General features: G+C 28.3%; 2 protein-coding genes across 4 annotated transcripts in view; one reads left to right on the top strand and one right to left on the bottom strand.

Annotated features, from left to right (window-relative positions):
• Positions 1 to 1,875: 1,875 nt before the first annotated feature.
• Positions 1,876 to 6,746, bottom strand: LOC117175793 (leucine-rich repeat-containing protein 59-like). 2 transcript variants are annotated; one of them, XM_033365536.1, is made up of 7 exons: positions 6,551 to 6,746; positions 5,918 to 6,027; positions 3,370 to 3,429; positions 3,159 to 3,281; positions 2,862 to 3,069; positions 2,583 to 2,771; positions 1,876 to 2,502 (listed from the first exon to the last, which is right to left on the bottom strand). In XM_033365536.1, the coding sequence occupies exons 2-7, from the start codon at positions 6,005 to 6,007 to the stop codon at positions 2,192 to 2,194; spliced, it is 981 nt and encodes a 326-aa protein (XP_033221427.1). In that variant the 5' UTR covers positions 6,008 to 6,027; positions 6,551 to 6,746; the 3' UTR covers positions 1,876 to 2,191. The 2 variants fall into 2 exon arrangements, with proteins under 2 accessions (XP_033221427.1, XP_033221426.1); XM_033365535.1 differs by having other exon boundaries at positions 5,918 to 6,013; positions 6,551 to 6,728.
• Positions 6,747 to 7,076: 330 nt separating this feature from the next.
• Positions 7,077 to 16,328, top strand: part of LOC117175791 (cytosolic non-specific dipeptidase) — a 23,266-nt gene continuing 14,014 nt past the window's right edge. The window contains exons 1-4 of one of the 2 annotated variants that reach the window (XM_033365530.1): positions 7,077 to 7,244; positions 7,346 to 7,458; positions 11,850 to 12,300; positions 12,431 to 12,856. In XM_033365530.1, the coding sequence (XP_033221421.1) occupies positions 7,424 to 7,458; positions 11,850 to 12,300; positions 12,431 to 12,856 (912 nt within the window). In that variant the 5' untranslated portion in view covers positions 7,077 to 7,244; positions 7,346 to 7,423. Of the gene's footprint in view, positions 7,459 to 11,849; positions 12,301 to 12,430; positions 12,857 to 16,328 lie in introns of both variants that reach the window. The other variant, XM_033365529.1, reaches the window with a different exon arrangement.

The following is a 16,328-nucleotide window of genomic DNA, read 5'->3' as shown; positions in this document are numbered from 1 at the left end:
GATCTTAGATTAAAAACTTAAAAATATGACAATGTCAAAAAATTAAGAATTGTATATTTCATATTCAAATTTAGGAAATTGGATAGATTAAAATTAAGAGTAATTGAAATTTTATTATTTATGATGAAAAGCGTTCATATAATTAATTAAAGATTTAAGACTTTTAAATTTGAATTCAAAGCGATTAAAATTTGACCATTTGATATTGAAAACTAAATTGAATCTTTCAAATGCCAAGCTTCTGATATTCTGGAATTTTAAATTGTCATGGCATAATAAAATTACAAGTTAACATTAAAACTGATTAGAAGATGTTTTCTAAAATAAAAAATGAATTAAATTATCTAAAATAAAAAACGTTTTAAAATATATAGTAATTTTAAATGGGAAACGTTAAAAATAAAAAAATATATGCTCCCAAACGTTGAAACTTAATTGAATGTGAACAGCATTTAAAACTGAACAAAATTTTATTCACCAAAAATTGTGTTATTAAAACTTTTTTATAAATTTATACTCAAACACTTAAAAATTTCAATTATTGGAAGTAAATTAAAATCGCTTAAAATTAATTTTGTCAAATCAAAAGTCACTGTTATTTTCACCAGTACAAATTGCAGAATTTTAAATAATGCGAGAAATATTGTAAACCTTTAAAGTTTAATTATTCTATACACTTTAAAAATTATATAATTTCTAGTTGGGAACTTTCAAAAATTACAAAATGCGCAAATTATGAAAAACAGGAAATCACCAGGTGTGATATTTTTCTCCCGGTCCCCCCGGGTTGGTGGCCACCCTGTATTTCGTGCTATTTTCGAAAACATGTGTAAAATCATTTGAAATGTATTCTTTCTCGACAATACGATTTTATGTTTTCATAAAAAAACCAAAGAGAAACATAATTTAACAATTTGATGTAAAAGTTGTTGACACTGTTCAATTATCTTCTTTTTTGTTTTTTATGGTAGCACGAAATTGTATTGCTGAGAAAAAATTAATTTCACAGAATTTTGTACATATTTTCGCAAAAAACTTAAAAAAACAAGATGAGATAGAAGAAAGTACCAAGAAACATTTTTTCAGAAATTTTTGAGAGAAAGAATTCTGTTTCTTTGACTTTTTTTCGTGTATCTTGCCGTTTTAGCAAAAAAAGTGAATTTTTGTTTTACAGACACATACACATTCATGGAATATATTCTTTACAGTGGGACAAACCTAGAAAAAAAACGCTGGGATTCCTGAGTAAAATGACTAAATATTTTCAGAAAAACCGCCATGTTGTTAATTGATATCATTCTACATTTTCGACAGATTTCGAACGTGGACAAGAAATGTTATGAGAATCTAACAGAAAAAGACAAATATATAAACCTTTTTTTACAATTCGCCTTTTTTTATTTGAGATAACTGTTACCACATTTCCTTTGAAAAACAACATATTTAAGTGACAAATAATTTTTTTCGAAATTTACAGTATTCGTGAAAGTAGACATTGGAAACCTGTAAAATGAATTATAATAAAATTTAAATATAATCGCTTAATGTTGGAAATTTTCCATTTGAAAACGTGCTAAATGTATGGAATTTAAAAAAAATTTTGAAGTGCTGAAAATTGAAATTTTGTATTATAAGTCTTAAATAGATTTGGGATATTATGAAGATCGTAAAAATTCTCAAAATTTTAAACTTCACTGTAAAAGCTTTCGCAATAAAAAATCTACAATTTCAAACTGGAAGCATTCAAGACTGAATCTCAAATTAAACCTGTCAAAACTAATTTTAAATTATGATTTATATGTCTCGGATTTAAAACATTCTATCATATCCCAAGAAAAAATAGGGTACTTGCCAATGAAATTGTAAATAGCGATAATTTTCGTTTAGCGTTTTATTATTTTCCTTCATTAGTTGCACATATATTAGTCGTTCTTAAGGTTAAAATATCATCGAATATCGCTACCCAACTTTTCTTTTTCAATTCCCTTCTCCGTTTCATGTAAAAATGCAACGTCGGTAAAATCCTTAATTATTACCACTCAGTGGCAAAGTACACTCTTTCATAAGAAAGAAAATCTCTTAATTACTTTTCTGCGTAATAGCAGAAACATGTAAAACTTCAATATAGTCGTATTTGTAAAATATATTTGTAGCATAGAATGTGATTGAAAAAATTCCAAATTTCGTTCCCTCAAGTGACATTTTTTGTCTGAGCGGCGTCCTGCATGAAATACTGATTATAATAACCTTCCACGAGTGTCCGTGTGTAATTGGTCCAAACGATCGTGTCAGTGACGAATTTCTCGAACATATTTTTCCCTACTTGTCGATAGTGCCTGACGGGCAAACCGACCTCGGTTTCCAAATACCTAAAAGCTGCATCGGAACGCCGTTCGTCATAAATCGGGAAAATCGCAACGGCCAAAATTATCATTAGACTGAAGAAAACTGCCCAGATGAGGAGAAATACAATTGCTTTGCAGAGAAGACTGCTCATGCCATCTGTCAGAAAAATCAAGTTATAATTAATTTAATAAAGACTATAATTATAAAAAATATTAAAGATAATTACAAATTCGTACCTTTTTTTTTGTCTGACTTTTGATTTTCAGTTGATTCACTTGGTTTTGAAACGATCGTGTCATTTTGTTCGGTTTCTTCCTTTTGTTCGGAGACTACGTCCGTTTCTGTATTTCCTTTTGTCTTCGCCTTTTCTGCAGTCTTCTTTTTCTTTTTTCCCTCCTTTTTAGTAGCGACAGCCTTTTCTGTTTCTGAAGAAAGAAAACGTTTTCAAGATATTTATTTTTTAAATCGTGGGAAATGTTTGTAGAAAGATTGCGATTTTAGTCGAGAAATATTACCAGCAGTTATTCTGCGTTGTTTTTCCTCTTCGACTGTAAGTTGCACGTTTGCCAAGTAGGTAACTACTTTTTTAGCACAAGCCTGACATTCACTTGCATTGCTGCAAGGGCCTGCGACACTGGCGACTGCAGGAGCCAAAGGATTTTCTTTCAAATCGAGCCATTTTAGGTTCTTCAAATTACCGAGACTCAGGGGCAATCTGCTTATCTGTAAATAATTAAATGTAATAAATGTAATGAATATATTTATAATACACATCTTCATTGAATTTAATGTATCTATCTGAAAAAGCATACTTTATTGCTGTATAGGTCCAGGTGTCTCAAGTGCACCATTTCTCCAAAGTTTTCTGGAATCTCTGTCAACATGTTTTTACTGAGGTCCAATTTTATAATTTGTGTAAGGGTCACGAACGTTTTCTATTTAAAAAAAAAATCAACCTTAGCCTTGAGATATCTCAGATTTATAATGTATTAATTAATACAAAATATTTTCATTTATACTTACGGGTAATGAAACCAAGGCATTGTTTGATAAATCCAAATTCCTTGCTCTTTTTAGCACGGCCTGAAAAAAAGTAAAAATAAATATTAATTTAAGGAGATGGCAAAATTGCATTTGAAAAATTCCCTGTTTTTCCCCTAATTTTTCGTTTTCCCTGGCCATTAATATATAAAGACCAAAATCCTAATCTTGTAATATTTTCAATACAGAAACTTTTATAAATGGAATAAAACCATTTTGAATTTAGATAATAATGTGCGTGAATTAAAAAAATTAAAATATATAAAAAATGCCTAAGAATTTAAGATTAATTTTTTTAAACTGAAGAAAAATGTTAAAAGTCCATTGAATTGAGTACAATTAAGAATTAAAAAAAAAATCAAGAGAATTTTGAAGAAGAACTGAAAAGAATTAAAGATCAATTAATAACAATTCAAGATGAACTTAAAATCAATTCTTTCCAATCCATTAAATACAATCCCGTGAAATTCTATGGCTCGGAGATCTTACCAATTCCCCTGAAATCCTTTCAAATATCTTCAAGTATTATAATGTCCTATAAAATCGTTCCATATCTTAAGAAACTTTAAGAAATTATTTACAACCGAATGAAAAATTGTCAAAATCCCTTAAAATCATTAAAATCCTTTAAGCCCCTTTCATGTCATTGAAAACTATTAAAAATGCCTTGAAATCTTTTGCAATAACTTAAAAAATTTAAAATCCGTTGGAATATTTGGAAAACCCTTGCAACTATTGCAAGCTCTTGAAAATTCATTGGAATTATGTTTAAAAACTTTAATCATTGACATAATTACAAATCATTTAAAATCTTTTGAAATCCCTGGACAATTTTTTAAAGCTCTCAAAAATTCCCTGGATTTTTTTAAAATACAATAAAATATTTCAAATCCTTTGAAATATTTTGCAACTTTTTGAAGTTCTGAGAAATTTATTGGAATTAAAAAAAAACCTAAAATCATAAAAATCCATGAAATCCTTTGAAAAATGTTAGATCGTTTGAAAATGCCTTGGAATTTTGTTAAATGCCCTAAAATATTTCAAATCATTTAAAATCTCTTCAAATTATTGAAACCAGTACAAAATTGCTGGAAATATTTTATAATACCTAAAATATTTTAATCCTTTAAAATATTTTGAAATCCCTGGAAAATTTTTTAATCTCTTGAAAATACCTTGGAATTTTTTTAAATGCCTTAAAATATTTCAAATCTTTTGAAACCCTTTGTAATTTTTTAAAGCTCTTAAAAATTCCTAGGATTTTTTAAAAATACCCTCAAATATTTCAAATCCTTTGAAATCTCTTGCAACTTTTTGAAGCTCTTAGAAATTTATTGGAATTTTAAAAAACCTAAACTTATAAAAATCCAAAAAATCCCTTGAAAATTTGTAGATCTCTTGAAAATGCCTTGGAATATTTTTTAATGTCCTAAAATATTTAATATCCTTTGAAATCTCTTCAAATACAAAACCAATACAAAATTGCTGGGAAAATTTTATAATACCCTAAAATATTTCAATCCTGTAGAATATTTTGAAATCCCTTGAAAAATTTTTAATCTCTTGAAAATGCCTTGGAATTTTTTTAAATGGCTTAAAATATATCAAATCTTTTCAAAACCCTTATCATTTTTTAAAGCTCTTGCAAATTCCTTGGAATAAAAAACTCAAATATTTCAAATCCGTTGACATTCTTGAAATCTCTAACAACTTTTTCAAGCTCGTAAAAATTCATAGAGATTAAAAAAAAGCTGAAAATCATAAAAATCCTTGGTAGTCCCTTGAAAATTTTCAAATCTCTTGAAAATGACTTGGAATGTTGTTTATTGTTTTAAAATATTTCAAATCTTTGAACATTTTTTAACGCTCTTAAAAATTCCTTGGATTTTTCAAAAGTACTCTAAAACATTTCAAATCCCTTGAAATCTTTTGAGAATTTTTCAAGCTCGTAAAAATTCATTCGAAAAACACAACTGAAAATCATTAAAATCCTCGGAGATCTTTTCAAAATTCCCTGGAATCTTATAAAATGTCCTAAAATATTTTAATCCTTTAGAATATTTAAAAAAATTTTTAATCTCTTGAAAATGCCTTGGAATTTTTTTAAGTTCCTTAAAATGTTTTAGTCCTTGAAAATATTTTCAAATCTCCTGAATTTTATTAAAGCTCTTGAAAATCCCTTCGAATTGTTAAAAATGACCTGCATTAATTAGAATCCTTTGGAAACCGTTCAAATTAGTATAGCATTAAAATAGGTATAACACTTAAATGCAATAGTGGTAATATTTTCAATTCAAAAAGTGACCAGTGATTTTATCTTTAAAATGTAACCAAAAGGGAAATTCCCTGATTTAAAATTTTGTTTCGAAATCCCTGACTTTTGCCTGACATACGGTCACCCTGAAATTACTATTAACAAATGTATTGAACCACAAATTCAAGATTGAAGTCCAAACATTGAATCTTTTTGAAGAATTAAAAAGAATTTAACTTTCGAGTAAAAATAATTAAAAGTCAAATAATTACTTACAATTTCTCGAACTGGCACTTCCTCTAAATCACATAAACTGAGATCTAAAGTGTCGTCCTGTAGTTTGTCCTTCACATTCATTTTCGTCATTTTTTTCTGCAAGAAAAACACTAAATGTTTGTACACATTACAAAATAATTCGTTTTTCTGTAGAAAATATTGCAAAATTGTTCAGCAATATTGTTTGAGTGAGAAATTCCTACGTTGCACGAACATTATCGCAATATTGCACGGCAATCTGCCAATATTTTCATATGCTAGCTATATTGTAGGGAAATAGTCAAAATTCAATAAACCTCCGTCTTTAGGTACACAAAGATATACGATTTTTAACCTCTTTGTCAATTTTCATCGATAAATAACAAATATATAACACAAAACGTGAGTAGGAATATCGTAAATATTCATAAAAAAATAAAATAAAAATCGTAACAATTTTATTGAAGTGATTTTTTCAAGAACCAAAAAATCAAAAACTGAATACAAGACTAAATAATGTGCTACATTTTTAACAATATACGGTTTGTCTAAATTGCATAGAGATTATTTATGGATATAAAGCACATTTTTGTATAAATATGACAGGGGAAAGAAAGACTATATGGCAGACTATTTGACAGAAAGATAACTAACCTCTTTTGTGACAAATATTCCTTGATTTTGAACCGTTGTATCGTTTAAAATAATTTGCTGAACAACCTTTGACACTTTTTATCTCGTCTTTTTGCACAGAATATATATTTTGTCCACGTATTCTAGGACACGCGGCAGAAACACACGAAACAACTCGAAAGGCACGCGATTTGTTTCCACGTTGCGTCAGTAGCCGTCAGTAGACGCTATATACATGTACAAAACGGTTAAATTATAACCGCCAAAATTTAAAAACTCGATGCGCATGCGCATATAGCATTTGGTTCAAAAAATTTATTTGGTAAAATATCTTTGATTTGGGAAGAAGATTTAATTCCAAAATATTCGAAAACTTTTCAAATATATTTCTTTCATATTTATTAAATTGTCTGAAAATCATATTAAAATTTTAGTTTTTTAGTTCATAAAAATGTTCCTGGGTTCACCATCTATGGATGCGGGCACTAAAATCGGTGATTACGTTCCTGGCATAATCTTTTTTTTTCTTACAGGGATTTATATCAATTTATATCAGCTGACTCTGACTAGTTTGTACAAAAGGAGCGAACTATAGTTCATTTACTGACATTGGTTGAACGAATTTCGTTCTAGCTTTTTTTCGGCAGAACAATTTAGGCATTAAGAACTACTGACGAAGTTCAAGAAGTAATTTTTATATTAAGTTTTACCAAAGGTATTTGCAATAACGGCCAGTAGTGAATATTAACCGGCAGAAGCCAACCGGTTTACTCCGATTTTTTAAATTTTTATCTCTGTTCTTGCATTCTTGTCCAGTTTCCCGAAAAGGTTGAATTCTTTCGTGTTTATCAGCATTTGTACTTTGAATACTTAGAATCAACGCATCGTCTTATTATGGCTGTTCCACCAACTCTGGAAAAACTTTTCAGGTACTGTTATACTATATACTATTTAAAACTTTTCTTTAGTAACTTTATATATCTGATAACTAATAAAAACTACATGAAAAATCTGCAATTTGTTGAAAATTCAAAAAACCTAACCTATAAAATTTAGATTTTTTATATATTTTTAAAATTTTGCAACAAATTTATTTTGATGAAATATAGTTTAAAATTCGGTACCTGTTTCAAAGGATTTTTATTATTTATGTTTAATTTTAAATACTGTTTACATTTTTTATATATACACACGCACATGTATGTAATTTGTTTAAATTTACAGGACTGTTTAAAGAATCACCTTTTTTATTTTTCAAAACACGACATTACTTACAATTTTATCGGTTGTAAATTTCTAAATTATAAAATGATTATTAGATTATTATTAAAGACAGACTTATAAATAGAAACAGCTTTTCGAATATTAAAAATTTTTTTCAATTAAATTTGCTTGAGATTCCAGGTCAGCATTTGAAAATGACAATAAACATCTTTCATCAGCTTTATTTTAGTTCTATCATGTCATTCAACTTACTTTTGCATTAAAAACAAAAAAATGCCTTGAATATTTATCAAATATGAGTACATATGCACTATGTATTCTTTATACAGCATTTTTTAGTTTATTTTTTACTCAAGGTTACGTTGTTATACTGATAACTACGAAATTCCGACTTTCGTTTACTGTTCTGGTGGAAAAAATGTCTGCTCTAATAAAAAATTGGTTACAATGACTAGCCATGCCAGTGTCATTTCGGGTATACTTCCGAAAATATTACTTAAGAATATTGACTTCATAATTGGCCTAATAATTCCTTTTGCATCTTATTTGAAAGTCCCAAAAGGATTTTTGGCGCAGATCAATATAAATTAAGTAATTAACAATAAAATTATTTTTTCCCAAATTGTACATGAATTCTCTTTCTCTAGACTGAATTCATTTCAAATCTCGCAGCCAAACAAAATTATTTGTTATTCAAATATGTTGTTTTTCAATTGGAATAAGATGACACGTATCTTGCTGATTTTTCGAGAAAAAAATGTCTTTTTCTTCCTGATTCTAATACAGTTTGGACTTTGGGGTCGTGCACATATTACGTGTCATACTTTTTCTTTTTTTTTTTAAATCGTTGTATTCCTTTTGGCTTCAAGGCAATTTTATTCTCGTCTTTATTTAAAGTAAGGAAAATAGTGTGACGTATTATGTGCATGAGCCATTCATGTAGGCTGTGTAAATTCACCTTGCTGAGAAGAGAGAATTTTCCAATTCATTATTCACATTCGTCACTTTTAAGTCCCTTTTGTGTTTTCATCGCACCATAAACTTGTATTGTTGAAAAAAAAGACTTCAAGGATTTTATACATATTTTCGCAAAAATCTCAAAAAGAAACAATTTTGTTCTTTTGACTTTTTCATATCTTGTGCCGTTTTGGAAAAAATGTGGATTTTCGTATTTCAAACAAAAATTCTGTCTTGCCTCCAGTGCTCAGATACAGTGCAGACTACCATGTAATGTATTTTTTAAATACAACCGAATCTAGAAAAAAAATCAGTAGAAAAAAACCATGGGATTTTAAAGTCAGTTAATTAATTTTGAATATTTTAAACAAATCCGCCGTCATTTTGTCACATTGAAACCTTTTTTTAATTGTCTACCGGAGTTTTAAAAAGTCGAGCAATTCCATCAGATTCAATTAGAATAAAAGACATCACAGCATTACCAAAAATTTGGACAATTTTGTGATAATCCGTGTTTTCAATGTTTAAAATTCAAACACCCGTAACTTCGTAAAAAAAAAGTTCTAGCAAATCGTTAATACATGTGTCGTAAAAATTGCAAAATTTAAAAACCATCTATTTTGCAATTAGTGATTTGAGAACAAAATATTGGGAATCTGTCCTTTTTCAATTCCTGGTTTATGTCATTTGTTTGAAAAAGTTTGAAATTTGATAAGTTTAAAGAACATCATTCAGGCGCTGAAAACAGCAATTGGGTAAAGCCCATATTTGTCGAAAATTGTTTTGTCTTTGCAGTTTCAAGTAACTTGATTTTGCCGTATCGTTAAATTTAAAAACTATATAATGAAATACATTTTATTGCGCCAAAAAAACATGGTTATAGTTGAGTTGGATTTGAGAAATGATTGTGTCAAAGGGGTACAGCCATGTTTGTTTCATCTTCCTCTTTCTAAGAGAAAGGATAATGAAGATTAAACTTGTGTTATATATTTCGTGTGCTGTTTTTTTATGCTAAGATATAATTTTTAAAGTTTTTGAACGATTTCATAGATGCAAACTCCTGTTAAAAACAAGAATCCAATGATCAAATTTGGACCACAACGAATAAACAAAAACAAAAAATTCTATTCTAATCTGAAAAAAAATTTGCGGACAAAAATAAAAAAAAGGAAAGAAAGAAAAAGAGAAGGAAGGGGATGTGGTTGGCTGCCTTCTCATTTTTCTTTCCTCTTATTTATTTTTGTCCGCAATTTTTTTTCAGGTTACAATAGAATTTTTTTTTTTTTATTCGTTGTGGTCCAAATTTGGTCGTTGGATTCTTGTTTTTAACAGGATTTTGCATCAATTTGATTATTGGACGTTAAATAGGATTTTTAATTTGGATTTCAATTTAACTTAAATTTTTTACATTTTGATTTCAAAGATTTAAAACATGAAAAAATACACTTTTAAATACTTGGGAATGAAAACCAATTGAAGCCCTTTTAATTTTTCCTCCACTCTACTCTAAAAAATAAAAAAAAATATATTTGTAAATCTTCAAAGTATAGCTCATAAGAACCATTGGCTTCTATAGCTTTCTCAGAGTGTTCTATTTTGGATTATACCTTATGTTTAAACAGGACACATATAATCCAAATTTGGTAAATATTTGTTGCTTAATATGAATATTAATAAAGCAGCAATAATTACCATAATTTTCTCAACACTTTGCGATAATTTCTATAATTTTTCTGGTAACATTACTGAAAATTTTGGCAAATTTTAACATATCTTTGATAAGTTTCAGGTCATTAAAAAAAAAAAACAATTTTCTAAGTTAGGAGCATCGTCTCATAACTTATTTCTGATTTAAAATGCCCCACACTAGGACGCGTGTTTTTTTTTGGCTTTGGAAAAGGGTTTCGTTGAGATGGACGGGAGGAGGTTTGGACCATGATCTAAGTTTGGACCACATACCTCTCATCATTTAGAAGATGTTTCAACTTATTTTTCCTTCTTTTGAAAGGTTCAACCTTTAAAATTAATTAATATTTTACCATATTTAATATAATTTTGAAACATATATCTGAGAATTAATTTTGGTCATTTTTGTTAAGAATATTAGTTTTAGGAAACAAATTTACGTGTACAAAATATAATTATAGATGAGATCTATAGCTTTTATGAATAGCATTTTTATCTCAGATCACTGTTTTTTCAAGATTTTTGAAAAAAAACTAATTTAAAAAAAAGAAAAATGTTAATAACTTAGTTTATATTAATGTGCTCCAAAAATTCTTTGGGGATTTTTAACTAGGATGTAAAAGGAACCCATAAGCCAAGTATTCATTCAATATTTTTAGGTGACCTTTTCGAAAGTCTACCCGAAATTTCTTCTTTTTTTTTACTTATTTTTCCGTTCTCGTTTTTACTTTTTTCTTAAAAGTTTATGATATTTTCGGAATTAAACGCTTGACATAGACCAATTTGAAGTTTAAATAATTCCAAATTAAAAAATTAAAAACTTAAAATGTTTTATATCGAATAATTTCACAATTAAAGTGTTTTTCATTTGGAGGACATACATTTTTTAACAAAAATTTTTTTTGCCGCATCTTTCATTATTAAAATCGTATCAGGAAGCCTTGTATTTAATTTTTAAATTTGTACAAATAGTTACAGAAGTGAAAGAAAGCAACTTTGGGAATTTTGATAATTTCGATTTCTTAAAAAGATATGACTCCTCAATGGTAAACCCAAAAATTAGTAAGAACTGCAATTTAGTTTATGAGAAAAACTAATTTTGAATTTTATTACAATTCTAAATTACACTAAAAACCACTGACTTCTAGGCAAAAATTGAGAAAAAATTATATTTAGTCTTAATTGATAAGTCTTTATCATTACCCAATTTCAATATCTCTTTATCGGTTGATAATGATTACGTACATTGAACTTTTACCATAGCTAACGTTCATTACCCTTACCATTATCAAAAAATGCTATTATTTTTTATATTCGACTACAAAAAAATATGTTTTTTGATCATAAATAAAACTACGAGTCGTATAACAATGGTAAAAAATGCCTTAAAAAATATAGTGCCTTAAATATATTTGAAAGGTTTATTATTAAATTTCAAGCCTTAATATTTCAGTTACGTTGATGCACACAAGGCAGACTACATAAAAACCCTAGGAGAAGCAATAAGCATTAAATCCGTCTCAGGATGGCCAGACAAAAGAGATGAGGTGATAAAAATGATGAAATGGGCAGAGCAAAAGATAAAAGATTTAGGCGCTACAACTGAACTAGCAGATATTGGTACACAAAACATACCATCAGGAGCGGAAATTCCCTTGCCACCTGTTTTGCTCGGCCAACTTGGAACCGATCCAAAGAAAAAAACTGTTCTTATTTATGGACATCTGGATGTTCAGCCTGCTTTAAAAGAAGATGGCTGGGATACAGAGCCCTTCACTCTTGTCGAAAAAAATGGAAAACTTTACGGAAGAGGAAGCACGGACGATAAGGGACCCGTTCTTTGCTGGATTCATGCACTGGAAGGCTATCAGGCTTTAGGAATTGATATTCCTGTCAATATTAAAGTAATTACAATGATTTTAATTAATAAATATTGAAACCCTCCTTCAGTTCGTTAGGAAGTCCATCTGCTTTTATTATTTTACAAAGCGAATCAATTTAAATTAATTTAAACCATGCTGTTTTTTATTACAGTTTATCTTTGAAGGAATGGAAGAAAGTGGAAGCGAAGGATTGGATGAACTTCTCTACGCTCGTAAAGAAACTTTCCTTAAGGATGTCGATTACGTTTGCATTTCCGACAATTACTGGCTCGGAACAACTAAGCCCTGCATTACTTATGGCCTTCGAGGAGTTTGCTACTTCTTTGTGGAAATTAAATGCGCCGAAAGAGATTTGCACAGCGGATCTTTCGGCGGTGCGATTCACGAAGCTATGGCTGATCTTGTTTATCTCATGAATTCCTTGGTTGATTCAAAGGGAAAAATTTTGGTCAATGGAATCTACGATAGTGTAGCCGAAATGTCCGAAACTGAAGTGAAGTCCTATGATCAGATTGAATTTTGTATGGATGAATTCCGCAATAGCGTTGGCTGTGCGAAGTTAGCTCACGAAGATAAGGTAATTTCGTCTTCACAATTCATAATCAAACTTTAATTTTATTTCAGTATGCTGTCGAGGTCGGGCAGAGTCTGGTGCTGCTAGGGTATTTGTTTTCTAAGGCCTGGCGACGTCAAGCCCCTTTTTTGTTTAATAAAATAGTTGAATTTTCAATCATAAAATATATTTACTCAAAGGGATGAATTTTCAACACAAAAATACGAATTTTCAACAAAACAGTTGCGTTAGCAACTAAATAGATGAACTTTCCAGTAAGATAGACGAGTTTTCTAGAAAATAGCTAAAGATTTAAACAAATAGTACAATTTTCAAAAAAAATATCTAGCCAAAAACGACGAATTTTTTCGAAGATGGTTGAATTTTGAACAAAACAGTTACTTTCCATACAAGAAGGTAATTTTTCTAACATAAAAGATGAATTTTCAATCCAAAGAATAAATTTCTAACAAATTAGTTGATTTTTCAGCATACATATATGCATTTTCAATCAAATTGTCGAATTAAAAAAAAAACAAGATTAAGATTCAATCAAATATTTGAATTTTCAAGACTGAGCGACAAATTTTTTAGGATAAAGTTAAACTTTCATAAAAAAGTTCATTTTGAACCAAGATAGTTGATTTTTCTAACATGAAAGATGAATTTTTAACAAAAGAGTCCAGTTTTTAAACTAGAAACACGAATGTTTTAAATAACAATGGACTTTCAAGTCGGAAAAGATGAATTTTGATAAAAGAAGATGATTTTTAATCAAAAAGGATGAATTTGTAACAAGCCATTTGAATTCTCAACCAAAAACTTAAACTTTCAGAAACGAGAATCAGTTTTTACCCAATAAGACGACTTTTTAAGAAAATATACGAATTTTCTACCAAATAGTGGAATTTTGACCCAAAACTTTGTGTTTTCCAAAAACTAAATTAATTTTCTACCCAAAAAGTAGACTTTTCACCAAAATGCATGAAGTTTCTCACAAATAGTTGGATCTTAAACTTATATAATCTACAGGATTAAGTTTTAACCAGAAATGGAATATTTAAATTTTTCAATTAAAACTTTGGTAAAAAATAACTTTGAACAAAAAAAAAAAAAAAATTTCCCAAAAATTGTTACATTTTAAACCAAAAACTTGAATTTTTGACCAAGAAGTTTACTGTTCTATCAAAAAAGCCGAATTCCCATCTTATCCAATATACAGGATAAAGATTTGATGGAAAGTTTCATTTTAAAGCTAGTTTTTGAATTTTCAAGCTAAAAAATGGAATTTCTACTAGACCATAGAATTTTTAACATAAAAGTTCATTTAGATGCAAAAAGTTAAATTTTCTACCTTAATGATGAATTCTAAATAAAACATTAATTTTTTCAAAGTAGTTAAACTTTGTGAAATAATAGATTTTTCAAACAAAAAATATGAGTTCTAAACGAAGCATGTAACAGTTGACTTTCATCCAAACAGTTGCATTTTTAACTAAACAGGATAAATTTTCAGCGAAGTAGGTTAAATGTCTACCAAGAATTTTCAACAAAATACATACATTTTTAACTAAAAAATTTAATTTGTAACTGAAAATGATGCATTTTTAACCAAAAATGGAATAGTTTAATGGTTAGTGCAAAAAATGTGTTTTCAACCAAACAGATGAACGTTCTGGAAGATAGAAGAGTTATATATACTTAATTTTTACACCTGGGTCAACCCATTTTGCAAATGTCAAGAGTTGTAGAAAAGTCTAGCGATTCTGATGAAACTTGATTTTGAATATTGAGACCCGATTTTTTAAATTAAATTTTAATGATTTTTGGGTGTATACCTTACGTATAATATATAGGCGTTTCAAATACAATTCAAAATTAGAAACATTAAAAAAAGGACTAAAAAATATTAAAAAATTGATTTGTTCAATTTTTTGCTCAAAATATACTTTTAGCTTTTAAAATTTTTTCTGAATACAATTTCTGGAGAAGATTAAAAACAAATTAATAGACAATCTCTAAATTTCGGAGATCTTAATTTTTTAGCGCAGCTGCGCGGTCTCATTATCGACGCGCAACGACGAGTATAGTGGGGCGAAATCAAATAACTAAGTATATTGAAACAAAATAAAAACAAACTTTTAGAACGCAATTTTTTATTGATTCAAGATTTTTCAGAAACATATAAAATTAAATTCAGAATTGATATGTGCAAGCGATATTTTAATTGTTTAGAATTTTATGTTAATGCAAATAGCGAACAAATGTTGATTCTTTCCTTTTTCTTTTATGTTTTTGAAAACCACATTCCTACTGTCAGTTATACACAAATTATAAGACCAAATAGCGAACATACTCTATTGTTTGTTTTTAAAGTAATGTGATATCGATAAAATTATTTGCTTTTATCAACAAGATGATAATTCATCACGATACTATTTGTTAATTTTATAAAAAAATCATGTATAAAAATAAATTTAGTGGACATATATAGTCAGTGGAAACCCGGGATTTTCCTAATTCTTCATAAAATATATTGCCAGTAATGTTGTTATGAAATTAACAAATGATATTCAAGGACAAATTGTCATAATTATTCATATAAAGAGACATAATTTGAAACTAAAATTGCAGAAAATTAAAAAGCAAGTTTTTTCTATCTATAACATTCATATGCGTATTAATTTAAAGAAATTGCTTTTAAACTTAATAAATAATATCGAATGAAATATGGTAATTCTATGATCAAGTACACCTTTTCGATAAAAACAAGTAATTTTTGGCCTATATATTACTTAAAAAACGAACAGTCGATAATGTTCATTATATGATATTATCATTTGTTTACAACAAATGATATTTTATTAATCCTTTTTCGTTTTAACACATCCCTGTCCATTTAGCCCAAGGGACAATGAGCGAAGGAAAGTTTTTTTCAACAAAAATAGAAGAAAAAGAAAAGAATCAACATTTGTTCCCTATTTGCATTAACATAAAACAACAATTTTCTAAATATAAATTAAAAATTAAAAATAGTTAGATTATATTTAAATTGTAGTATTTTCTTACATTCTTACATGACTAGTGATCAGGGAGGTAGGATAGACAGTCAAGGTGTGAAGGTTCCGAAAAAAACCTGGAAATTTCAGGGGTTTTTTCAAACAGGGAATTTCTTCGAAAGCGAGATAATTCTTTTTTAATTGCAATGTTACATTGAGTAACAATGATTCTTCACTTGTAAACGCAGCTTTATATTGCCGCAGGGAACTTTTTTTTTCAAAAATTCGTTTATTTTGGTTTGAAATCGGGTTTTTAACTGAAAATTCAACTATTCTAATTTTAATTAAAAAAATGATTGGTTTTACCTTAAAATTCCAGTTACTGGTTAAAAATTCATTCTTTTTTTTATTGAAATCCAGTGTTTTTTATTAGAATTGTTAAGTTCCCGTGTGTTGAGAATTAACTAGGGAAAGAATTTAATTCAGTGGGGGGGGGG

Source organism: Belonocnema kinseyi, chromosome 7 (assembly GCF_010883055.1).
Source record: "Belonocnema kinseyi isolate 2016_QV_RU_SX_M_011 chromosome 7, B_treatae_v1, whole genome shotgun sequence".
NCBI classification, from domain to species: Eukaryota; Metazoa; Arthropoda; class Insecta; order Hymenoptera; family Cynipidae; genus Belonocnema; species Belonocnema kinseyi.
Note: the sequence above shows the minus strand (reverse complement) of the source record. Positions and strands in the feature narration are given on the sequence as shown.